Genomic DNA, 25,713 nt, shown 5'->3' with positions numbered 1-25,713 from the left:
CTCCTCCCCACCCCCGGAGGTTACTTGTACCCTGCAAGGCACAGAATAAGGAGGCTTGAGATGGGTGATAGCTACAACTTGTGTCCATCATTCACAAGAGGAGGCCTGGCTTTGTCCACTCATGAATGTTTCACTGGTGCAAGAAACCACTGCTAGCCTGTGGATGGTGGGGAGCTGGCTGTGCACTCACAGCTTGGAGGCGGGCACCTGACTGCTAGGGGTTGGCATGAGACTCGCTACCTCTGCCAGTGACGGACCAGGACAGGGTTTGAACCTGGATCCTTGAGGTGGAAGCCCCCGTTTGCCCTGTGGCAGTTCTCAAGGGGGCAAGGGCAGTGAGAACAGCACAGCAGCTCATGCAGCTGGGTGCCCCTGTCACCCCAATTCCCTCCCCATGGCACCGCCTGCTCCCCCAGCAGAGATGCAGCAGTTGGACACATCTAGCAGAGGCCGTCGCTGCTGCTAAACTTCTCCCGGCATTCCTCTCTCGCAGCAGGGCTCGCCGTTCCCTCTGACAACCAGCTGGGGTGCGGTAGATGTCTGCAGCGCAGGTACTGCTCCCATCAACCAGGACAGATCCACCCTAGACACGGCCAGTGAATCCCTCCCATTCCCCCCCACCCCCGCACGCAAAGCTTTCCCTAGTTTTAAAAGCCCAGAATCAAGGGAAGGACCAGAGGCTATAGAATAATTGCAAATACACAGTCCCTCCCAACAAGGAGCTCGTGGCATATAGCAAACATCCATGAAATTGCTCGAGGAAAGATTACTAGTTTCCCCACCTACAAATGGGGAAACGGAGGCAGGGAGACTTTAATTCCCCTGGCAGAGCTGGGAACAGGAGATGAGTGTGCCAGCTCCTACCCCCTAGACAATAGCAGCAGCCCCATATTCAATCCGAGGTGGGTGCACACTGAGAGGGGCGATTCATTGCCAGGATAATAGAATGCAACTGCAGCGGTGGGGCTCTGCGAGGGAGGCAGACGTCTCCCCTCGTCTCTGGCTCCCTGCGGCCCTGGGTGGCCCAGCCTTCTCTGGGGTTTATTCTTCTGCACTCACACATCCTGCTGAAGCATCCACAGTGGGTGGAGAAGAATGATAACGCCTGCTCTCTGCTCCCCCAGCACCTGCCCCAGGGACCTCTCCGCTCTGCAGCCTGGTTCACTGCAGCTGCAGGCTCTACCTTGCGCTCCTTAGCCCCAGCCCTTGCTGGGAAGCAGAGCCCCTGCGAGCTGACAGTCGCCTCTCCCTGAGCCGCAGGCGCGGGGAGCGGCAGGATTGCAGCGGGGGCTGAGCTCCAAGCTGGGCCAGCAATGCACAGGGGGGCGAGAGGACTCCACTCCTGTGTTGGACACAGACCTGATCATGAGGCACCTGGAGGCCTCAGTCCCTTCAGCGACTGTAATAGGCTCTGCCACAGTCAGATTAGGCAGAGGTGGACTCTGTTCTAGGCAAGGGGCTTTTGGACAGAGCCTCAGAGGTAGCTGGTGCCTAACTCCCAGTTAAACCAATAGGAGTTAGGTGCCTAAATACCTTGGAGGATGGGGCCTACATGCCACGCAGAGGAGAGCAGAGGCAGAGGTGGCAGGGGCCTGGTTTAATGGAAGGGGGCTGCTCTCAGCAGTGGCTCCTTGCCTCTGGAAGTGCCTGGACCTGGCTCCCAGCCTCTGTGGGTTTGTTGCCCTTGTGACCTGCAGATTCTCACAGCCCTGTGGGGTGCCCAAGGAACCCAGCACACACGGCAGGGCCCAGATCCCGGAGCCTCCCTCCAAGGGGACTGGGCCCCAGACATCGGGGTTGCAAAATTGTATCAGGGGCTGCGTAGGGAAGAATGTGCCTCCCAAAACAGCCTGTCCCCCCCATACGACCCCCACCCATGTCCTGCCCCCAACTGCCCCCCTCAGAACCCCCAACCCATCAACCCCCCCTGCTCCTTGTCCCCTGACCACCCCTCCTGAGACTCCTCACCCTAAAGGCCCCCCAGAACCCCACCCCCTACCCAACTCACCCTGCTCCCTGTCCCCTGACTGCCCCCACCCCATCCACCACCACCCTGACAGACCCCCGGAACTCCCACGCCTACCCCACCCCCTCTGTTCCCCCTCCCCGGACCGCCCCCCAAGAACCTCCGCCCCCTCCAACCGCTCTCTGCCCCTTATCCAACCCCTCCTCCCAGCCCTGGCCTGGACCCCTTACCATGCTGCTGAGGGCAGCGCATATGGAAGCCACGCGGCCCGCTGGAGCTCGCAGCCCCACCCCCTTACCATGCCGCTCAAAGTGGCAGGAGCTGCCGAGCTGCCCAGGAGCGGTCCAGAGCACTGGCGCCGGTGGCATGACACGCTGAGGCTCTGCGAGAGGGAGGAAGGCGAGGGAGGGTCCGGGGGAGCCTCCCCAGCTGGGAGCTCAGGCGGGCCGGACAGGACTGTCCTGCAGGCCAGAGTTTGCCCACCCCTTCAACAACCGGTTCTAAACCGGCTTCTAAATTTAACAACCGGTTCACGTGAACCGGTGCGAACCAGCTCCAGCTCACCACTGGTTAAACTGGAAAAGATGGGGATTAATATGGGAACTGAAAGGTGGGCAAGGAACTGGTTAATGGGGAGACTACAACAGGTCCTACTGAAAGGTGAAGCATCAGGCTGGAGGGAGGTTACAAGTGGAGTTCCTCAGGGATCAGTCTTGGGATCAATCTTATTTAACATTTTCATTAATGACCTTGGCACAAAAAGTGGGAGTGTGCTAATACAATTTGTGGATGACACAAAATTGGTATTTATTGTTGATACGGAGGAGGACTGGAATATTTTAGTGAAAATCCAGGTGACCTTGAAAACTGGAGTAATAAAAACAGGATGAAATTTAGCAGTGCAAAGTGCAAGGTCATGCACTTAGGAACAAACAAGAAGAATTTTTGCTATTCCCTGGGACGTATCAGTTGGTAGTGACACAGGAGGAGAAAGACCTGGGTGTATTGATCACAAGATGACTCTGAGTCGCCGATGTTATATGGCCGTGAAAAAGGCTAATGCAGTCCTAGGATGCATCAGGTGAGGTATTTCCAGTAGAGACAGGGAAATGTTTTTGCCATTATACCAGGCACTGGTGTGACCTCATCTGGAATACTGTGTGCAATTCTCATCTCCCATGTTTAAGAAAGATGAATTCAGACTGGAACAGGTGCAGAGAAGGGCAAGCAGGATGATCAGAAGAATGGAAAACCTACCTTATGAGAGGAGACTTAACAAGCTTGGCTTGTTTAGCCTAACCAAAAAAAGGCTGAGGGGAGATATGATTGCTCTCTATAAATACATCAGAGAGATAAAGACAAGGGAGGCAGAGGAGTTATTTAAGTTAAGGGCCAATGTTGACACGAGAACAAATGGACATAAATTGTCCATCAACAAGTTTAGCTTGATATTAGACGAAGGTTTCTAACCATCAGAGGAGTGAAGTGCTGGAACAGCCTTCCAGGGGGAGTAATGGAGGCAAAAAAACCTAACTGGCTTCAAGACTGATCTTGATAAGTTTATGGAGGCGATAATATGATGAAACTGCCTACAATGGCATGTGGCCCATCTGTGACTACTAGCCGCAGATATCCCCAGTTGCTAGAGATGGGGAAGTAAATTGGGAGGGCTCTGAGTTACTACAGAGAATTCTTTCTTTCTCAAGTGTCCGGCTGGTCGGTCTTGCTGACATGCTCAGGGTTCAACTGATTGCCATATTTGGGGTTGGGAAGGAATTCCCTCCCGATTCAGATTGCGACAGAGACCCTGGGGGTGGGGGTCGCCTTCCTTTGCAGCATGGGGCAAAGTGATTTTATTACATACAGAAAGTAGGATTTAAGTGGTTCCAAGTAGTAATAGACAGAACAAAGTGAATTACCAAGTAAAATAAAATAAAACATGCAAGTCTAAGCCTAATACAGTAATAAAACTGAATACAGATAAAATCTCACCATCAGAGATGTTTCAATAAGCTTCTATGATAGACTGGACGCTTTCCTAATCTGGGCACAATCCTCTCCCCTGGTCCAGCCCTTGTTCCAGCTCAGGTGGTAGCTTGGGGATTTCTCATGACTGCAGCCTCCTTTGTTCTGTTCCACCCCCTTATATAGCTTTGGCACAAGGCGGGAATCTTTTGTCTCTCTGGGTCCCCTCCCCCTTTCTCAATGGAAAGACATCAGGTTAAAGATGGATTCCAGTTCAGGTGACATGATCACTTGTCACTGCAGGACTTCATTGCCCACTTGCCTGCACACACGTATACAGGAAGACTTACAGGTAAAACAGACCTAACTGCAGACAATTGTCCTGGTTAATGGGAGCCATCAAGATTCCAAACCACCATTAATGGCCCACACTTTGCACAATAACAATAGGCCCTCAGAGTTATATTTCATATTTCTAGTTTCAGATACAAGAATGATACATTCATACAAATAGGGTGAACACACTCAGTAGATTATAAGTTTTGTCCTTCACTCTCTCCGGGTCTTTGGCGGCACTTCGGCAACAGGACCTTCAGTGCCAGCGAAGACCCGGAGCAAGTGAAGGACCCACCGCCGAAGTGCTGCCGAAGACTCAGAGCGCCACCCGGTGAGTACAAGCCCCATGTGGTTTTTTACGTGTTTTTTTTTTTAGTCATCCCTGCCAGGGCCCCGTCAAAACTGTTCGAATTGGGCCCCGCACTTCCGAAAGCCGGCCCTGCCTGTACCATCACTCCCTGCAGCTCCACTGGTGCTGTATCTGGCCGTGGCAAGCAGTACAGCTCACTGGACATGTACCCCACGATTCGTAGCACCACCACTCGCTGCGTTGCTCAGTGCTTGGTAGCAGACATTGTTCTGCTGCTTCAAACCCTACAGGTGGGTGAAGTGGGTGAAACTGCAAACGGGACACTGAGCAGACTCCTTAGTGGGCCATCAAGCAGGCTAGGCAGAACTGACACCAACTTGTCTGGGGTGTTCCCCGGTAGCATAACACAAGTTTGAAATACAGACAGTATAAAGCCAATATTCATAACATCAATGACAAAAATGATACACATAGCGTAATTATACTCAGCTAATCATAACCTCTCCATAGACCCCTTCCACAACAACCTTTCTACAATATTGGCTGCAAATATAGAATAGTGGTCACAACGGTGATCTATACAGTTACAGTTTATGTCAATAACGTCAGAGGAGGTAACACGGCATCAGTGAGACTGATATTGGAATACAGCCTCCAGTTTTAGTGTCCTCGTTTGAAAAAGATGTTGTGAAATTGGAGCTGGGGCAGCAAAGAGCCACCAAATGTTCTGAGGGCTGGAGAAAAATGCCTTCTAGTGAGTTATTGAAAGAGCTCAACTTGTTTAACTTATCAAAAGAAGATTGAAAGGTGACTTCATTGAAGTGTTGAAGTGCTTTAATGGAGAGAAAATATTGGGTATTAAAGGGCTCTTTAATCTAGCAGAGAAAGGCATAACAAGACTCAATGGCTGGAAGGTGAAAAGAGAAAAATTCATATTACAAATAAGGCACAAATATTCAACAGCGAGGATGATTCACCACAGGAACAAGCTACCAAGGAAAGTGGTGGATTCGCCATCTCCTGATGTTATTTCATGAAGACTAGATGCCTTTCTGGAATGTGTTTGCCCCAAAAGAAGCTATTGTGTCATACAGGAGGCCTGTGATATGCAGGGGGTCAGATTAGATGCTCTAATGGTCTCTTCTGGCCATCAAGTTGACTAATTTCTGAAAAACTGAGTGGAGCATTGGGAGCAGCGTCTGATGTTTTCCTGTCTAGCCGGCTTGCTGCCTAGAATGAACACTCCTTGAGTGGGGTGATCCACAGGGAGTAGCTCAAACCTCCAAAGTGCCTGGCCAGGGGCAGGACATTAGCACAGCAAGGGAGGGGTGTGGCAGTGACATCACAAAGGCCTTTTGCAGGACCTCGGGCTATTGGTCAAAGGTGGTGGGGAGGTGGTGACCTCACAGAGAGATGCTGACATCAGCCAGGCAGGACAGGGGCGAGGGGCCAGGGAAACCTCAGAGACTCCCGTGGCTTTGTTTCAGCGAGTCTCCTTCTCCAGGTCTCTCTTTGAGGACTGAAAGAGCATTCGGGTTCACGTACAGGAGCGCCAGGAGGAACCTCTTTCGAGTTTTCTCCTTCCCCGTAGTGATTTTACTAGAAAACAGACGTCCCTGTTTAGAAGGTAGGAGCCTCCTTGAGGTCTGAAACCTGTTCAGTCTGATCCATCTGGTGACAGTTGAATTCTAGGCAAGGAAAACACGAGCTTAAGGAGGCAGAATTTTATTCCGCACCTGAGATTTTGTCCCTTAGAATCACTGGGGACATTAGGGTTTGTCCTTTTTGTTTCACCTTTTCCTCTGTCCATCCCTCCCTCCCTCCTTTCTCTTCGTCTCTTGCTTCGTTTGTCCTTTCTCCTGTTCCCCCCCCAACACCAGGAGAGTGGTGTGCGTGTGTGTGTGTGTGTTGCGGGGGAGTGCCCTGCAGCTCCCACTGTGGGAGGTCCACCCAAAAATGTGGGGCTGAAATTGTGCTCGGGCAATGATCCCACCAGTGACCTGGGCCATCCTTTGGGCTCTCTGGGGAGAACCCTCAGCCCCCCGTCCTCAGTCTCTACCCTGATTGGCTGAGCAGGGGGTTATTGACAGGGAGGAGACTCAGATCCTTGTTGTTCTCTTTTAAGACCAAGTAAATAAGTCATAACCAGTCATATGTTTGACAAATTTTGCTGCTTTGCTGCATTAATGGTCTCTGAGCAGTTCATGATTCTCTCTAATGTTGCAATTCTCCTAAAATACTTGCTGAATAATTACTGTGCACTGTTGTTGGTCTGGAGCTCATCCGAGAGCACTTTATTCAGGTCATTCAATGTATGAAATTCAAGATCCAATGATTAGTTTGAAAATCAGGGCTCTTGGGTCCTCTTCCCAACTCTGCCACTGACTGGCAGTGTGACCTAAGACAAGTCAATTCTCCTTTCTCAGCCTTAACTTCTCCCTCTTTCAAGTAGAGATAATAATGATCCGCTCCTACCTACCTCACGGTGGGTGGAGGATGGGAATCCATTGGAGAGTGTCACTAGGAGCAGTGCATAACATGAGGTGTCCTATCACATTTACTCAGAGCAGATTATGACATAATAGAATAGCTGAAATAGTCTATTTTCTTTGTATTTTTTTATTTTGAAATTAAGAGCAGCAACTACTTAGCTCAGACTGAAGCATCTTATCTAATTTTTGAGATCTAAGTGTCTCCTCTTTGTGTGCAACGAGACAATTTAACACAATGTGACAAATTTGGTTCTTAGGACTAGTGAGCATGGATTTGTCAAGAACAAATCATTCCAAACCAATCCTCTTTCCTTCTTTGGCAGGGTTCCGGGCCTAGTGCAGGTGGGTAAACAGTAGATGGGATCTATCTTGGGGTTGCTAAGGCTTTTGACACAGTCCCGCAGGACATTCTCACAAGCAAACGAGGGAAATGCGGGCTAGATGCGATCAGTGTAATGTGGGTGCAGAGCTGGTTGAAAGCCCAGACTCCAAGAGCCCTTCTCCATGTCTGGCTGTCCAATGGAGAAGGTGCACCTGGTGGGTCCGGCAGGGATCAGTCCGGGGTCTGGTGTATTCAATATTTTCATGAATGATTTGGAAGATGGAGTGGAGAGCATGCTGCTAAAATGTGCAACTGACACCAAGCACTCTGGAGCACAGGATTGGAATTCAAAACGCCCTTAACGAATTGGAGAATTGGTCTTCTTGAGCCACACTCCATGGCTGGGCCCCTCTCTCTAGACTGGGCTGAAGTGAAACCCCAGAGCCAAACACTCCTCCTGGGCAGTGCGCCCCGACCTCGAATGCTCAGATGCTGCTTAGCACTGTCAGAGCAGCTTTTGCTGGGGGATTCTCCCAGCACTTTCCAATAGCAGGAAAGTATTAAATCCCCCTTTGACTGCTGGGGACAGAGCCCTAGAGGGGGGAGCAACTTGCCCAGAGTCCCCAGGAAAAGGAAAACAACCAGCTGTGGAACCAATAGGAAACCCAGCAATGGAACCCAGGAGTCCTGACTCCCAATCCCCTGGCCCGGTCACTCCAGCGGAGCACACTCCCTCTCAAAGGCAGGGGGAGCGGCCATGAGGGCTGCTTGTAACTGCCAGCTGTGGGAGGGAGTGTGCAGCAGTGGTTAGCGAAGGGGCCTGGAGAGAAGGACTGCTGGGTCCCATCCCTACTTCTGACCCTTGGTGTGACCCTGAGCCAGTAGCTTCCCCTCCCCAGGCCTGTTTCTCATCAGTAGGGTTGGGGGCGCAGTCCCGACAGCCCAGGGGGGTTGGGAGGCTTCAGGAAGGTGTGTAAAGCGCTGGGATGTCAGGATCCCGGAGCGCTGTCACCCCCGCACTAGGGTGATGTTCTGCACCCCCTGCTGCTGGCCGAGTTTCTCCGTCCCTTGGCAATAAGATAGACTCTTGTTTTCACAGCCAGCCGATCGCCCAGTGCCATCACCCTGCCTGCTGGCTGGGCAGGGTAACTCCTCAGGTCACCACCCCCGTCTCCAGCCTGCCTTGGGCTTGGGGAGTGAGGAGAAGGGCGAGGGACGACCCTGAACATCCTCCATCCATCGCTCCGTCACCAGAGCAAGTGAGTGGCATTAGGGTTCTCTGGTGGTGTCCCCTGTCTGTCTGGGGAGAGGCAGAAAGAGGGGGAGAGAATCTCTCCCAAAGGAGATTGGATTTGCAAACATCCCCCAGGAGCCCCTCGCTCTCAGACTGGGGAGGGGCTTCTCCAGAGCCGTCTCCACTGTGCTTGGAAAGGTCCCAGCAATGGGGCTCCCAGCCCTTCCCTTGTGGGAGACTGTTGCCCAGGCTGAGAGTCTCTGAGCTGGGCCAGACCCGGTGAGCTGCTGAGCATGGAAATCAATGGGAACCGAGGGGGCCCTGGCCTTGCTATGCCGAGGGACTTTGAAGGGGGGGGATGGTTTCCCAGGAGAAGTCCGGACTCCTGGGTTCTCTTCCTTCTCTAGCCTGGGCGGGGGGTGGGGGTGGGGGAGTGTGGCCTGGGCTGGCAGGAGGAAGCTGCTTGTCCAAAGTGACTGATGGTCTTTGTGACTGACCCCAGTGCTCGAAAAGGACGAGACTCCCCGGTTCTTGCAGCCCCAGGGATGAGGAGGGGGAGCGTTGAGGGGGAGCAGATCATGCAATGAACTCCTGCCAGTGTGTGTAGCCTGCACTCCCTGCACCCCCGTGGGGGAAGGAGGAGCTGCTCTGGCTGGGGCAGGGATGGAGAGGGACCAAACAGGCTGGTTAGTGAGAGGCTGCCTTGACCCCAGACTCACGCCTGCTCCCCGCTTGGTTCCAGGATGGCTGGGCTCCTGAGGATGTTCAGGAAGAAGGCTCTGAAGGTGGCCCCAGAGCCTGAGGGGAGCAGCTGCCATCTTCCCCAGGAGCAGAGCGGCCCCTCCGTCCCCGCTGGCGGGGAAGGAGCTCCCGGCCGGACCAGAAGGTGGAAGTTCCCAGCCTTCTGGAAGAGGAAACCTGTTCCCGGCGCAGGTGCCGAGGTGGGAGAGGCACCGGCCAGGCCGAAATGGAACTGGGCCAGGATGCGGCAGGGCAGGTGGGACCCAGCCCAGGAGCGCAACCGGGCAGGGTGGCTCCGGGGCTTGTTATGTGGGCAGCAGCGGCCCCAGGAGCCCAGCCCCGATTTCCATCAGGAGGCATCGCCCTGCCTGGTCAGTGGGGACCTTCCAGCCTTCCCAGGGCAGGAGGTGGAGGATCCCTCTCCCAGCCCCAGCAGCTCGGCCCGCTCCCCATGGGACAGCAGCAGCAGCGCCTGCGACTCGGACAGCAGCTCGGCCCGCTCCCCATGGGACAGCAGCAGCGCCTGCGACTCGGACAGCAGCTCGGCCCGCTCCCCATGGGACAGCAGCAGCGCCTGCGACTCGGACGGCAGCTTGGCTGATGGACGCTTCTGCTTCGTTCAAGGTGAGGAGCCAGGCTGGGCTCAGGGAGGGGCGAGGAGGGGGCTGTGAACACCCTGGGCCCAGGCCCTCGAGCAGTGCTCTGGGGGCGGGTCCCCAGCCCAGGGGTCTGGCCTGAGCCACGTGAACCCCACTGACACTAGATGCTGCCACATTGGTCCTTGCTGCTCCATTGGGCGGGGGGGAGGCACCTCCCAGGGAGTCCAGGACTGAGGGGGGGTCTCTTTGCTATGGGCTCCTGAAGGAGTTGGGGGCTGATGACATCACTGAGGGGGGGAGTGGGGCCTGAGCTGCCCTATGTCCCGGAGGTGGGAAGGGGGCACATTGTCCCGCCATGCCCCTGTCCTTCCCCCGAGTGGCAGCAGGAGTCACCCTGTCCCCCTCTCTCCCTGGTGCAGGGTCCGCCAGGGCCTCTGAGGATGAGCAGGAGCAGGAGGAGGAGGAGGAGGAGGAGGAATGGGTCGACGTGGTAACAGAGGAGGCTGCTCTCAAAAACATCCGAGAGCAGCTCCAGGGCCGAGAAAAGGTACAAACATTCCCCAGCTGTGCTGGAACCGAGATTGTCCTGCTCCTTCCCAGCATCCCGACCCGCTGCAGAGGGTCTTGGCCCTCATGAGCCACCACCCATAATGGGGACCTTTCTCCTCCATGATCTGGGACCCCCAAGCTGGGGGTGTTTGTCACACACACTCCCCCCACAGGCACTGTCCTAGTTCCTGACCCTGCTTGTGTAGGAGTCGTGGGTGATTTGGACACTAGGCGGGTCCCCGCTATACCTCATTCGGGCCTATCCTGCAGCTGGTGTGGCTGGGGCAGGGAGGTCCCTGGCTAACTGGCTCTCTCTCCCCTAACCCCACTCCTGGTGGGCGCAGGACGAGGCGCAGCAGCTCATGTTCCTGCACGCCATCCACCCCGCGTGTCTCGCTGCACAGCAGAGAGGGCAGGACACATTGGAGCCGCGCTGCTGCAAGGCAGCTGTGGTGGAGAGGATTGTGGTGAGCGAGACACGGTGCCCGGCAGCTGGAGGGTGGACAGAGACACGGGAGGGGCAGGGGTCTCCCCAGGCCGATGGTTGGGGAATGGCTGGTGGTGGAGGGGCAGCTGAGGGCAGGGATTGCTGGGGCTGCAGATTGGGGAGAAGAGACGGGAGAACTAGTGGGCAGGAATCGGAAGAGCGGGAGGCAGCTGGGGGGATCCTGCTGGTTGTGTGGGGCCCTGGCTGTGTAATCTCCTCCTTGGGAAGTGTCAGTGAGGCCCAAATCTCACCTGCTCCTTTGTCTCCTTTGTCTCTCCCAGGAGCTCATTGAGGAGCTTCCTGATGACTCTCCGCCCGGCCCCGTCCTGGCCAACTGCCTGATCGCTGTGGCCAACCTCAGGTACCGAGACCCTCTTGCCCGGTTCCCTTAACCCCGGTGCTGCTCAGGCCATGGCTGGGAGTCTCTGCCCCTCCCACTCCCAGGTCACCTCCCAAGGGTGGCTCCTCTGGCAGAGGTGGCAAGAAGGGTCACTCCCTCTCCTGGCTGCTCTGTTCTTTTCACTCCAGTAACATTGCAATGGCTTTGGGGAGAGGCTGACTCCCAGGATCAGATACAGGAGGGGAAGCAGTGTTCAGGGAACAGGCACCATTCCTGCCTTTCCATTGCCTGTCTGGGAAACCTTGGCCTTATCGTTCCCTGGTTTGGTGCCTCAGTTTCCGTTCTCGCCAGCCTCTGCCTATTTCCCTGAAGTTTCACGTCCATGTTGGTGCCAGTCCCACCCCCGCACTGCACAGTCTAATACCGGCTCCTCTCTCTTGCCAGCACCATGACACCTGCCTTGGAGCCGGAGCTGGAGACCCACCTCCTCCGAGCTGCCCTGCATGCCGTTTTCACCCTGGACACGCGGACAGACACCACCCAAGTCCAGGTAGATCAGCTAAATCATGGATTGAGCAGCCAGCTCTCATCCTGCCACGAATCCTTGCTAATTGCCTGCAGTGGGATGAGAATGAGAGAGGCCAGGATATGTGTTTGGGGGTCTCACCAGTGCTTCCCAGAGACCCCTCTTCCCATCCTGCATCATGTGTAGCCCCACTTTCCCTAAGTCTGACCCATGGCTCTCCCTTGCTTTGCAGGATCTGCATAGGGTCATGCCAGACCTCCTGGACGCCATGCTGGGGAACCTGCTGGCAAAGTCCCCAGATACCAACAAGCTCCACTACATCTTGGAGGTGAGCCTGATGAGAGGGGTGGGGGCAATTTTACCTTAACTCTTCCATCCATTTTGCAGTCTGTCCTCCTAGCTGCGCCCCCAGTGGGGCGTCTTTGCTCAAAAATGTGTGTGTTCATAGCATGGTGCAAACAAACAATGCCAGGTTCAGCACACTACAGCAACACACATTACTGCAGGGCAGTCAGTGCAATGCAGTGTCAGGCCCTTCCTCCTTGAAGGACAGAGGAAGGAGCTGGGACTTCAAGCCAGAGCTCTGCCTGGTTCTGTTGAGCACTAACCAGGGGGCCCCTGGCTGGCTTGGGGAGTGAGAGTCTGAACCCCTCCTGTGAGATCCAGAAGATGGTCCTCAGAGAAGAGTCACAGGCTCGTTCCTAGAGAAACAGGAGGGCCCCAGAGAATCAGCCCTTGTCTCTGTCTGACAGGCCCCGAGATTCCTGGCTCCCACTCAGTCCCTTCACCCAACCAAGGACTTGAGAGCCAGGGAGGGGCGAGGGGTCTGTCTCCTTCCTGGTGAGCTGTTCAGGAATCAGGAGTTCAGGGAGGATGGGACCAGCCCCGCCACTGAGCATTGTCCCAATCTAGAGAGACAATGACAAGTTGTGACCTGCAGGATACAAGCATCGTCCTGAGGGCAACAATCCCCTTCTAAAGCTCTGCGATCAATGAATCAGATATTCCACCCGCATACAATGTCTCAGCCCCCCGGGGGTGGGGAGGGGCTCATTAGCACAACACATGCACCCGCCCATTCATCCTGAGCTGCCTCCTTTCCCCACAGCACATTAACTACTGGATGGTGTCCAGGGTGTCGCGTGAGAGAGCCAGGGCCATTAGGAGCAGCGCAACCCTGCTCACCTCCATCATCACCCTCCCTGACTTCGACGTAAGTGGCCTCTGACCCCAGCTTCCTGACTCCAGGCGGGGGTGGGCTGGCTCCAAGGGGCTGTAGGATCTGCTGCTGCAGGGGCTGTGGGTTAGGAGTGATCCTCTTGGGGAGGCAGAGTCAGAGCAGAGAATGAGCCTGGCTTGAGTCAAGTTCTGGTCACCCTATGGTGAAGTGGCGACTCTCGCTTTTAAGGGGAGCCTGCTCCAGGTTCATGCCTTCCTGTCATCCTGGAGCAGCTGGGGAAGCAAATCCTCATGGAGGGCCCTGCCCACATCCCTGTGCTCCAGGCTTGCTTGCAGGCAGAGAAAATTAAGAGTCTAGCTCTAGCTCCTATCCTCTAGCATCTCCTGCCGAGGGGCTGAGGGGAAGGAGTCCTGGCCCAGGCGGGGACTGGGAGCTGACAGGAAAATGCTGATGGAGTCCCCTCTCTCTCTTCTGTCCATTAGAACTCAGCCGAATTCCCCGAGATGGGTCACCACGTGGCACAGCTGGCTCTGTCCATCGGTGACCCAGACAAGGACATCAGCCGGCAGGCCAGGGAGGGGGTTTTCCGGCTCTACCAACTGTTGCTGCACCAGAGGGGTAAGGAACCCAGCTGGGAAATGGCCCCCGCTAGATGAGTGAGACCCCCCCAGCCAATTTGTCTCCAAGTGACCCCGGCTGGAGGACGAGTCTCTCTCTCTCTTTCTGTGTTCTACACCAGCCCCTGCAATTCTGTTGGGCCGGGCACACAGCGAGGACTCTGCCCACTGTGCAGCCACCAATGGGATTGGAAGGACACAAGCCCTGCAACCAGAATGACAAATGTGTGTGTGTCTCTTTCCCAGACCTGACCATCCACGAGGCCGAAGAGCTGTGGCTCCGAGACTGGCACGAGGACAGCAGGCTCCTCGGCTATAAAAACACAGCCAGGGTCGGGGAGGTAAGGCTGCTGTGCCAGGGCATGGCACAGCTCGGGCAGTGCGGGTGGCTGCCTCCTGGAGCCACTAGACCGAGTTGCCGTTCTAGTCCAGGATTTGGAGCCTGCTTCTGGGCAATTTGCTGAAGCCTCACGTCCGTTTGGTTTCAGGTCTTTGGAAAGTTATTCTCGGAGGGGCAGAGACGCTTCTTCCTGCGGACGGCAGTGCTGGCCATGCACAACCCCCGGCTGCGTGTCAGCCAGGCTGGGCTGCTCCTCACTTACTCCCTGCTGGGGCAAGCCCAGCAGCTGCTGGGGGACAAGGTGAGCAGCTGCATTAGTCTCCGGAGATTGGGGCGGGGCCCAGGCCTCATTCCCATCCTCCGGCCATTGGCCGGCATGGCAGCAAGGCGACTGGTGGGGAATGAAAGCGAGAGCAGGTGCTACTGGGAAGGGAGATGAATTCACCTCTATGGGCAGGAGGGAGCAAGCTTGTCCCCGGAGCAGCTCCAGCCCAGCTCGTTACCAAGTATTGCCTCATCACGGACTTATGTTCTTGGGAAGGGCAGCAGAGTCCTCTAAGTGCCCTCTGCCAGCCTCTCCTGTCACCCGAGCCACCACCTGCGGTTTCAGCATTAGTGGCTGGGATGACTTGGGGAATGATCTCAACCTCCCCACATCCCACTTCACTGCTGCCAGAATCCCTCCTCCCCCGGCCGCCGCTAGAGCCCCTTCCCTGCCCAACCTGGGTGGGAGTGGAGGAGAGGGGTCTGAGAACTTGAGCCGTGGATTGGAGGTGGAACAGCTGTCAGGGGCACTGGGGGGAAGGTGGCAGGAGCTCATCCTACAAGCAGGGGAGTTGGCACTGGAGGTCACTAGAAAGGACAACAAGACTCCATTCTGGGCGTCAGGAGGGGGACTCCATCCCTCAGAGGTGGGCGGGTGCTGGGTGGAAATGCTGCTGGTCCCAGGTGCCCTTAATCCCCCGATTCCGCAGGGGTGTCTGAGTCTCTGACGGGTCCTCGTTCCCTTGCAGCAGGAGGAGGTCACCTATAAGGTGACGCAACAACTGCACATCATCCACAACTTGCACCAAGTGCCTGAGGCGGTGCAGGAGCTCTGCCTTCGAGGCCACCAGCTACTCCCACTCCCTGTAAACGGGGAGTGTAGTGAGACTGAGTGGTCTCCCTCCGACTGGGAGAGCGAGAGACCCCCTACACGCCTCTTGGAGGCTGGGGCCTATATTGCCCCGCCCCCCTCGCCCTAAGAACTGGAGCGTGGCCGGAAGTATAAAAGGCCGGCCGTGCTGCACAGTTGGGGGAGAGCCTGCAAGAGAGGAGGACGCTCGGCCTGTTCTCCAGAGGCCCAGAGAGGATCCCGCTCCTGGCTGTTCCCGATCCCCAGGCGTGGACGAGGACTGGCCCGGAGTCCCCGCTGCGGTTTACCCCAAGGAGCCGGAAGAGGCCTGGAGGCCGCAGGTACCAAACCCTGGGGAGGCAGGAAGTAGCCCAGGGGCAGCCCTGGAGCAGCTGGCTGCAGAGCCCAGCACAGCTCAGTCGGCATGTTGCGGCCGGATCCCCGCCGACGCAGGGGCAGCCAAGGGCCCGCTTCCCCCTGCCACCCCATCCCAGGTGGCTGACCCCCTACGTGGTGCAAGGAGGCTCTAGCCCAGGACAGGAGCTCCCTTATCACTGACCTGGAGGGTGTTTGTTGGCTGGCCACCGGGGCCCCACCCAGGCTAGAGCCAGCCCTGTCAAGACTGTTTGCTCGCTGGCTGCCTGGTTCCACCCAGGCCGGAGCCACTCTGGCAGACTGTGCTGGGGGGCTGACCACTTGAGCGACCCCAGCCCAGCAGGGCCGGCTCTACCATTTTTACCACCACAAGGAAAAACAAAAAGGCGGCTCGGACTGCTGCTGCCCAAACTGCTGAAGCTGCCCGGACTCTGCTGCCCCAGGAATGGCCGGATTGCCGCCCCTTAGCATGTGCCGCCCCAGGCACGTGCTGGCTCCGCTGGTGCCTGGAGCCGGCCCTGCAGCCCAGGCCGCAGCCTGGTAACGACAGTTGATGACTGTGGTGGGGTGACTGCCCCATGCCCATGCAAGAGGGCGCTTGAGTAGGCCAGAGCGGCTGTGCAGGCCGGCAGCCAATCAGAGAAGGGCCTACTGAAAGCTAATCAGGGCCGAGATTAGAGCCAGCCAATCAGGGCTAGGATAGGCCCTATATAAAGGCTGCCCAGGAGCACAGTAGGCAGTCTGTCCCAGATCTTCATGCGGGAAGGTTTGTCTCCAGAGCAGGAGTCCTTGGACAGAACAGTGCTGGGCAGACTCATGGGGAGCATAGTAGGGCTCCAGCCCAAGACCTGCCAGACTGCGGGCCCTGATAGAAAGGGCCTAGAGAGTGCGAGGGGCCGGAGGGGAAGTGGCCCAGGGACAGTTGGACAAAGGGAGAGCAGGGGGGCTGCCACTAGATGGTCCCTGGGTTGGGACCCAGAGTACTGGGCAGGCGTGGGTCCCCCCCTTCCCTCTTGTACTGCACCTGGCCATGTGGTGGCTGAGACAACTTCCAACGAGCCCTTGAGACAATGGGTTAGACTTTGGGGGCTGTGGTTGGCCACTGAGGCAGGTGCAAGGACTGTTGGTAATCCCTCCGGAAGGGGGTGAGCATGGACTAAGGGGCACTGCCAGAGAGCAGTGGCCTGAAGAAGGACACCGTCAAGTGGGGAGCAACGCGGGTCCAGACGCCAAGGGAGGACAAGAGACGGACAGGACACCGCCAGCAGAGCGCGCTTCCCATAGACTGAGCTAATTACCAGAGCGCCCAGCGGGAGGCGCCGTGGTGATGAGCTCCAACCCCGTCACACGTGGTGGAGAATGCAGGCACAGGCGGTCCGCCCCGATACTAAGGGCAAGAGCGAGGACTAGACAGATTGTGCCACATTGAGAGACTGAGACAAAATGGTGGAGAAAAGAGACTTCTATTGGAGGGCCTGGGTGGCTCAGCTCGCCGAGCAGCAGAGGGAGTTGTTCTGGCTGCTGCTGGGGTCGGCACCCAGGCCAAACGAGTTCCAGCCCCATGGGCGAGAGGCCAGGGCTGGGAACTCTGAACTGCTTCGCCTGTAGGTGACGGGGACGCTACAGGAGGGAGTGTCCCTACTGGGAGGGGGCAGAGAGGCCCCACCCAGAAAAGGCACCCTCTGCTTGTTGGGTCTGAGGGGAGCCGGGGCACCTGAAGAGAGAGTGCCCCTACAGGACTGCCAAGGCCCGGGCCAGCCCAGAAGGAAGGGCCAGGGCCCAAACAAGCAGGAGTAGGGATGTGGCAGGTGGAAGACCCAGAAAGTGCTTCCACTGCCACAAAGGGGGACATATAAGGAGGCACTGCCCCCTGAAGCAGAAAGGGGGAGTGTCTGAGAGAAGGGCTCGGTCTGAGACCCCACCCAGGGAAGGGGTGGTGAAGACCGAGGCCCCTAGAGAGAAAGGGGCTGGGCAGAGAGGCCCCACCAAAATGAGGGAACCCACATAGGAGCCAGGAGGGCCAATGTGGGAACCCAAACAGAAGGAGGAACCCCGTAGGACCAGGGCGGTCCACAATGGGAACCCAGACCCTAGAGGTGCGGAGCAGGTTGCTCCAGACTGTGGAGGGTCTGCGAGAGGAAAGGGATGCCCTGTGGGCCCAGCTGTGAGGGAAGCTGGGGTGATAGGGACCCCCTTCCTTCCCCCCGTGAGCATTCTTAAGGGGGAGGGGGTGGTGGGGTGGCTGCCCCACCCCCATGTGAGAGGGGGCTAGAGTAGGCCAGAACGGCTGCATAGGCCGGCAGCCAATCAAGGAAGGGCCTACTGAGAGCCAATCAGGGCCGAGATTAGAGCCAGCCAATCAGGGCTAGGCTAGGTACTATATAATGGCTGCCCAGGAGCACAGCAGTCAGTCTGTCCCAGAACTTCATGGAGGAAGGTTTGTCTCCAGAGCAGGAGACCAGCACCTCAGACTGAGCAGTACTGCACCTGGCCATGTGGTGGCCGAGACAAATTGCAACCAGCTCTTGAGACAAGGGGCTAGACTTTGGGGGTTGTGGTTGGCCACTGAGGCAGGTGCAAGGACTGTTGCTAACCTCCCCCGCCGCCGCCCTTCACCCTCAAAAGGGGATGAGGATGAAGGACACTGTCAAGCAGGGAGCAACACGGGTCCAGCCACCAACGGAGGACAAGAGATGGACAGGACACTGCCAGCAGAGGGCGCTCCCCATGGACTGAGCTAATTCCCGGAGCGACCAGCGGGAGGTGCTGTGGTGGTGAGTCCCAACCTGGTCACAACCGCCCAGCCCTATTGTGGGCCCCTGGCTACCCTGCAGACTCTAGTCTGGACCGGAGTGGCCTCCCTCTGAGCGGGAGAGCGAGGGACCCCTACAGGGAACTAGCGGAAGGGGAAATGGAGCCCCCTGACACTTACAGAAACTCGCTCCCCTCTCTGTGGAGCCGGGTCCTTCCCTCTGCTCCCCAAATTCCTTCATCTGAGGCTGGAGCTCTTTCCCTCACACCCACTCCCCATCCCCCTTTCCCTGGTTTACACCCCCTCCCATTCCCCCTGTGCCCAGGCAGAGCTCACCCAGCCCCATATGATGCAGAAAGGCCCCTGTGTCAGGGCCACAGCCCCAGCCCCACTGGAGCCTGGAAAGCTCCACTTTTGAGGAGGTGGGAGTGGGACAGAGGCTCAGGGCTAGCTTCACCTCCTGCCCTTTATTGTCCCCTTGGCCCTTCTATGGGGTCTCTGGGTGTGAAAGGAATAGGAACCTCCTTCCCAACTATCTTCCAGGCCCTGGGATCTGGCACAGCTTCCCAGATGGGCGCGTCCTGTACCGGAGCCATGTCAGGGGGCAGTGGGGACAGGTCACCTCGTCCCAGCAAAGCAAGCAATGCTGGCTCTCAAAGAGGCTTAGATGGAAGACCCCATTCCCTCATGGAGGTAAGAGCCATTTACTCCTTGGAGCCTGTGGGTCTCTTGGGGGAGAAATGGCATCCCCAGTGCATAGCCTGGCTGGGAGCTTCCCCCTTCTCTGGCTCCCAGCTCTGAGACAGAGACTTCTCCATCATCGTACCACCCTGGTTTTGTTCCTAGGAAGGGGCTCCCCAGAGACGTCCTCGAACCTGGACTCCTGAGAGCATTTCTGGCAGGAGACTCCAGCCCCTCGAGCATGAAGAGAGCATCGGGTAGTCTCGGTCGCCAGTTCCACTTCCCACAGCAGGGAAAACGAACCCATCAGCTCCCAGAATCCCAACTCTTTGACTTCCTTCCGCTCAGCAGTGAGGTTTCTCCAGCCCCCTCACCACACCTGTCAGCCTCTGAATGTCAGAGTCACCAGAACGAGCAAACTCCAGTTCCAGGCAGTGGGGCCTGTGTGTATTCAGCCCCTCTGGAAACCAGGTCTGAAATGAGGAGCAAGGACCCCAGGCCAATAACAGTAGGAGTGGGCAGAGCAGGCCTGTAAGAGGGTGCTTTCCCCTGGGCTGCACAGCCTGGGACCTAGCCAAGTTGAGGATAGAACGAGCCCTAACTGAGAGGCAAAAGAGAGGCCAGGCCCTCCCCCTCGAGCTTATTATAAATTTTCAAAAATGAATACAGTGGAGTCACATCTTAGGTTGGTCTCTAAGGAAGGAGGAGGGAACATACAAGGAAAAAAAAAGGCTAAAGGCCAGCAGGGCAAGGCAGGCAAAGTCAGGTCAGGCTGAAAAAAAGCGAAAGGAGGGGAGCTTGTTTGTTAGTTACATTTTTTTTTTTTTTTTTTGGGGGGGATCGCGAACCAGGAAGTAGTGGAATAAAAGACGGTCACCTGGCTGAAGGGCTGAGTTCCCAGGCAAAAAGCTGCCAGAGTACCCTAGCGACTCTCAGCGGGGGCGCTAGCCCAGCAAGAAAGCTGTGAGACCAGCCTTGCCAGGAAGGGGCGCCTCTCGGTGAGTGAACTCTGTTACAAGCCTGTTTCCATTATGGAAACAGCCTGGTATTGGAGAGTGCTGGGGATGGCCTATGGGAGAGGATGGCTGGAGGGGTCATACAGAAGGGGCAGCAGGGTGCAGTGATGAGAGCAGGGAACAGGTTATACAGCAGCACTGCCACTGAGTGGTACCGTGATCCTGGCCAGGTCACTCTCCCATCTGGTGCCTCACTTTCTCTATCTTTGAAATGAGGATCATCCTGTCCCACATGGAGAAAGTGTTTGATCCTCTGCTCTTGATTCCCAAATCCCTGCCCTCCTTGCCCCACACAGGCCTCTGCCCATGTTAGTGCCTGGGTCACCCTGCAACTGCAAGGTCTCATGTACAGTCTCCTGCCAGCAAACTGAAACCGCCCCTAGCTCCAGAATAGGAATTGCAGTTCCTGTGCGCTGCCCTGAATGGAGTCTAGACCATGGGCATGGGGAAGGCCAACGCTCACCTACAGGTAGATCATCAACCTGCTCCTCTGTCCCAGGAGCAGGAAGGCCTCTGGTTCTTGCTCTCTTGGTAGCTGGAGCTGCTAAGTTAGGGGTGCGGTGGGCCATTGGGCCACCAGTGGTCAGGGCGGAGCAGTGTTTAACCAGTTACCAATCCATGAGAGGACCTTATGATGGACCTTATGATTGTACAGTTGATTCAATTGCTTATTCTTTGGGATTCAGAACCTCTGTTCTCCCTCAGAGGTGCCAGAACCCTGACTGTCAAATCTGTCTTTCAGGCTCTGTCCCAGCCTCTCACACAGATCCTGCAGCCAGCCCAGCTCATCCTGTCAAACCAAGCAACATGGGTCCCATTGAAGCTCAGGTAGAAGATCCCAGGCACCTCCTGGAGGTCAGAACCGTTCACTCGTCCTGCCACTTGGGGCTCTTGCAACAAACAGGGGATTCCTGCTACATATCCTGGTTGTAACCTCCCTGGCCACACAATAGCAGATCTTAAGGTGGCCATCCTGCAGCAAAAAAACTTCAGGACCAGACTTCAAAGAGAAACTGCTGAGCTCCAGTTCATCTGCAAATTTGACACCATCAGCTCAGGATTAAACAAAGACTGTGAATGGCTTGCCAACTACAGAACCAGTTTCTCCTCTCTTGGTTTTCACTCAACAGCTAGAACAGGGCCTCATCCTCCCTGATTGAACTAACCTCGTTATCTCTAGCTTGCTTCTTGCTTGCATATATAAACCTGCCCCTGGAAATTTCCACTACTTGCATCCGAAGAAGTGGGTATTCACCCACGAAAGCTCATGCTGCAAAACGTCTGTTAGTCTATAAGGTGCCACAGGATTCTTTGCTGCTTCTACAGAACCAGACTAACACGGCTACCCCTCTGACACTTAATATCCTGGTTGGGAGCTTTCCCTGTCCCCAGATCCCAGCCCTGGTACAGAGACCTATTTCTCATCATGAAATCCTCATTTTATTCTCAGAGGAGGTGTCCAGGATCCTAGAGACTGTTTTCCGCTGCAGGAGGTTTGAGCGGGGAGAGATCACTCACTGTCAAGACCCAGGGGTCTTCAGCCCGGGTCTGCAGGGTTCATGGGAGCAGCCACACTCCAACCCTCCACCTGGAAACCTGTTGACAATTGCTTACCTAGGACCCATGAGGTTCAGCCCCAGTTTGAGGCTCCACTCCTGAGGTCCTATTGGAGGAGTCCCAGGAAAGCTCATTGGCCCCCTGGCCCTGCTTAAGACAGCAGCAGGAACTGGAAGCTGACTGAACGCCAGGGCTGCTCCCTGTTCTGGACCATGTGCTGCCTGGTTCTGCTGCTGCTCCCCTGGCTTGATTTCCTGGCATCTGATTTGTGGTTGTGATAGCAAGTTTCTTTTGCTGCTGATCTTCCAGTATCCTGACTCAGCTGACTCTCGACTCCTGTCATGTGAGTGTGGACTCTGGCTCTGACCAGTAGGTCTGGCTGCCCTTGACCCAGCCGTGACATTGACTTTTTTGTACAATTTCTCCAATGCCCTTTTCTGCTCTCCAGCAAGATGCACCAGTCCCTTGGCTCCCAAAGTCCTAGTTGCTGCTCAAGGGCTGAGGGGTAGTGCTTGTATTGCCCCCGCCCCCACCCCAGCTGCTTTTCCGATGGGAATCTCCCTAGAGCAGAGGAGAAATCTGCTCTTCTCTTAGGATCAGTCTCAGCAGTAATTCCACCCACCCTGGCCGCAGCCCAGCTACTTTGTTCACCTAGGGTCAGGGACCACTTTGGAAGCCTTAGCGTGTGGGTGGAGGTGGGAGCAGAGGCTGAAGCTGTAGCATTTTCCACCAAAGAACACCACCGTGTCTTTCTATGGTCCGGCTAGGGCTCGCCATCCGTCTTGGAGCTGAACCCCAGATGGGAGCTGATAGATTGTCCTTGGTGAGCCATGTTCTTGTGTGGGATGGAGCTGAGGGCCAGAGAGGGCCAGGAGCAGATGCATCACGCCTGGCCAGGACCGGGCTAAACAGCCTGTAACACTAGGTGAGTCAAACTATGGCCACAATACAGGCACCCTGGATATCCATGAGGACTTAATTTGGGCTCTTCACTACCAAGAGCACAACTCATTCCAACTTGAGTCATGATGGTGGTTACCCCTGCCAACCCTTCTGAGGTGGGTCAGTTTTATCCCTGTTAGCTGGGGCATCGCGATAGAAAGCAACTGGCTGTGAGGTGACACACAATGTCACTGACAGAGGCAGGAAGGAAGCGTGGTACTGATCCCAGTCCAGCTCCAACCACTAGACTCCACCCACTTCCAAAGTCAGAGAACCCAGGAGCCCTGACTCTGACAGCTCAGCCTTAAATGACATGACCAACCTCCCTCCCACTCAGGAAGCCATAGAAGGGACCATCTGCTGAGCTCCCCTTTGCAATGCCGCTGTCAGAGACCATTGCTGGTGGGTGCCAAGTGACTGAGCAGGGAACTCCTTGAGAGCCTCCTAGAGACTCACAGGTGTTTGACTGTGACCCTCAGGGAGCCGTGGGAAGAGACTCTCCTGCTCTAACAAAGGGTTTCTGTTCTCCTAGACAGGCAGCCCGTGAGTCCAGTTTGCAGAATGTGGAAGAGCCCTTTGGTGATGTTTTGGAGGATTCCCCACGTAGGTGGCAGCAGCTGCAGTGCCTGGGGTCCCCATGGGCCAAGCCTCCACTCCTGACACTCCAGGCTAATCTCCCCTGCTCTCAGCGGGGCTTGGCTTTAGCTGCTGGGCCTGCGTGCCTAGACAGAGGACTCAGGTATTTCCATCAGGCTGCTCAATGGCAAATGCAGCCACCCAAAGAGGTGAAGAAGAATGGAAGCGAAAGCACAAAGCTGGACCATCCGCTGAGCTGTTGCAATCAAGTGAGCAGAGCCGGGGAGAGAAGAGGGAGAACTCGAAGGTGGCTGGCGGCAGTAGGGAGGAGAAGCAGTTTGGGAGCCAAGAGAGTAGAAATAAATAGCTCATGACAAATACTGTGGCTTTGTCTTGTGTGGTGAAGGGTTGGAAAGGGGTCTCTTTACTGTCACGCTAAACTTTACAATAGCTGGATTCAGAGTAGCAGCCGTGTTAGTCTGTATCCACAAAAAGAACAGGAATCCTTGTGGCACCGTAGAGACTAACACATTTATTTGAGCATAAGTGCATTAGGGTTCACATACGTGAGCACGAGGAGGAACCTTTTGAGTTTTCTCCTTTCCTTACACTGATTTTACGAGAAAACAGACATCCTCACACCTTGTCAAACTGTCTATATAGGGCTATCTTGAGTATCACTACAAACATTTTTTCTCCTAATTAATTAGCCTCTTAGAGTTGGTAGGACGTGTGTGTGTGTGTGTGTGTGTGTGTGTGTGTGTGTACAAAAGCTTATACTCAAATAAATGTTAGTCTCTCTAAGGTGCCGCAAGTTCGCCTGTTCTTTTTACTTCTTGTCCCCTTCACTTAAGGAGTCAGCATAAGTGCCTTAGTTGGTCAACTCCTGAACTCAAGTCTCTGCTTCTTCCCGGGGTGGCTCTAGGCACCAGCAAAGCAAGCAGCTGCTTGGGGCAGCCCATTTGCAGGGGCGGCAGCTGGCAGGGATCGAGTCTGGGAGCTGAGAACCAACAGGGGGCCCTGGGAGCTGTAGTTCCTTGGTTAGCTCCCTGCCTATAGAACCAGCCCTGGAACAGGGAAAGAACTACATTTCCCAGCATTCCCTTAGCCACTACCAACGGGAAAGCAGGGGAGGGAGTATGGTAGCTGAAACCTCATGCTGCAGCTTGAACTCACTGCTAGAGGGGGGTGGCACTGTGAATGGGGAACAAGTGTGCCCAAGAGGTAGAAGGCTTTGGCCCAGATATCCCCTTCAGAAGACATCCCCAGACTGGCTTAGGGATACTGGTGTGACCCCACCTTGCAGCCCCCAAAGAAGGAATTGGGGGGATTAAATGGACAGTGCCCCCCTCTATCTGAAGCCTAGCAAGGGAGGTACGTGGATCCCACCAGAATTTAAAATGAAAAGTAAGGGAGGGGAGGCTCTACTGGACCTGGGCAGCTTCAGATACAGTACCAGGCACGTAGGAGGATTTCCACTTCTGAGCCTTGGAAGCAGAAATTGACTTTTCCTTTCCAGATTTAGCTAATATTCAGAAAAGGAATCTAGCACCTGCCTTCCAGATTTGAACACCTCAAAAGTCAGGAGTGCTCAAGCTCAGTTTGGGCAGCTGTTACTTCATTTCTCCCAAATCAAATATACTGATCCACTGTAACTTGCTGTAGATAAAATTGAGCAAGAAATGCTTCCCAGTGGTTTTTAGGACTGGAATTGCTATTTTCAACAGCCATTGCTTTTTTTTTTTTTAGTTGTTTAAAAGGAAGACAGTGATATTGCATTGGCAAATTCCCCATAGAAACAAAGAGTGGAATAAAAGAATAATAAAGGCACCTTGACTTTTCCTCATTTATGGAGGACAGTCTTATAATATGCATACAGATATCCTGCAATCACACAAGCTGAAAATTGTTGCACTTTACTGCAGTTCTGTAACCATATGGGAACCAATCCTGTCTGTGTTCTGTGCACATCCAAAATTCCTGCTGAATGACCCGCCCTGGGAGCAAGTCACCAGTGACCCAGGGCTGGGGCAGAAGGAGGGTGCAGGTGGGGGAGGGGGAGGAAGAGCCCAGGGCTGGTGTGGCAGGGGGTGCGGGTAGAGGGGGCAGAGCCCAGGGCTGGGGTGGCAGGGGGTGGGGGGGCACTGGTGGGTGGGAAGGGGTGTGCCCAGAGCTGGTGCAGCACAGGGTGTGTGTGAGCCCAGGGCTGGGGTGACAGGGGGGTGCGGAAAGGGGGAGGCCCAGAGCTGGGGCAGCAGGGGGTGCAGGTGTATGTGGGGGAGAGCCCAGGGCTGGGGCAGCAAGGGAGTGCAGGGGGGGGGAGCCCAGGGCTGGGGTGAGGGCAGCCAAATTTTATTTTGCTTGGGGCGGCAAAAAACCTAGAGCCGGCCCTGCTTCTTCCAGTATGTTTCAATGGATCTCTCTCCGATTGATCCAAGTGATAATCAGGTCTATGTTCTTAGACCTGCTACAGGACAGCATTTCGGTGGAAGACGCTGCTGGCCCAGCCTGCACTCAGTGTGAGGTTCCCCCACTGAGAGCTGAAATCACTGAGAGCTGGTGAAACCTCAGGAGACCAACTGAGAGGTCACAGGGGCTGGTTGCAGCAGAAGGTGATGGTACAAGGCCATCGGCCATGGAGTGGTGGAGTGAATGGTGGCACGATAAACAGCGGCCAGAGTGAGCAGCTGGAGAGC

General features: G+C 55.7%; 3 protein-coding genes across 20 annotated transcripts in view; all 3 read left to right on the top strand.

Moving 5' to 3' along the window:
- Positions 1 to 25,713, top strand: part of SCMH1 (Scm polycomb group protein homolog 1) — a 293,217-nt gene that overhangs the window by 213,958 nt on the left and 53,546 nt on the right. The gene's annotated exons all lie outside the window — the stretch shown is intronic.
- Positions 6,022 to 23,407, top strand: LOC120389096. Of its 6 annotated transcripts, none has more exons than XM_039511332.1 (15): positions 6,022 to 6,204; positions 8,491 to 8,650; positions 9,368 to 9,990; positions 10,385 to 10,512; positions 10,859 to 10,981; positions 11,283 to 11,362; positions 11,786 to 11,891; positions 12,100 to 12,195; positions 12,976 to 13,080; positions 13,530 to 13,665; positions 13,911 to 14,005; positions 14,153 to 14,305; positions 15,021 to 15,459; positions 22,267 to 22,424; positions 22,974 to 23,407. In XM_039511332.1, the coding sequence occupies exons 3-13, from the start codon at positions 9,369 to 9,371 to the stop codon at positions 15,246 to 15,248; spliced, it is 1,872 nt and encodes a 623-aa protein (XP_039367266.1). In that variant the 5' UTR covers positions 6,022 to 6,204; positions 8,491 to 8,650; position 9,368; the 3' UTR covers positions 15,249 to 15,459; positions 22,267 to 22,424; positions 22,974 to 23,407. The 6 variants fall into 6 exon arrangements, with proteins under 6 accessions (XP_039367266.1, XP_039367267.1, XP_039367263.1 ...); XM_039511329.1 differs by having other exon boundaries at positions 6,023 to 6,204; positions 15,018 to 15,459; positions 22,978 to 23,407; XM_039511327.1 differs by having other exon boundaries at positions 6,023 to 6,204; positions 15,018 to 15,459; positions 22,974 to 23,406.
- LOC120389102 lies at positions 16,339 to 20,691 on the top strand. The gene is made up of 3 exons (XM_039511342.1): positions 16,339 to 18,938; positions 19,096 to 19,331; positions 19,953 to 20,691. The coding sequence occupies exons 1-3, from the start codon at positions 18,405 to 18,407 to the stop codon at positions 20,155 to 20,157; spliced, it is 975 nt and encodes a 324-aa protein (XP_039367276.1). The 5' UTR covers positions 16,339 to 18,404; the 3' UTR covers positions 20,158 to 20,691.

This window comes from Mauremys reevesii, linkage group 23 (assembly GCF_016161935.1).
Source record: "Mauremys reevesii isolate NIE-2019 linkage group 23, ASM1616193v1, whole genome shotgun sequence".
Taxonomy (NCBI): domain Eukaryota; kingdom Metazoa; phylum Chordata; order Testudines; family Geoemydidae; genus Mauremys; species Mauremys reevesii.
Note: the sequence above shows the minus strand (reverse complement) of the source record. Positions and strands in the feature narration are given on the sequence as shown.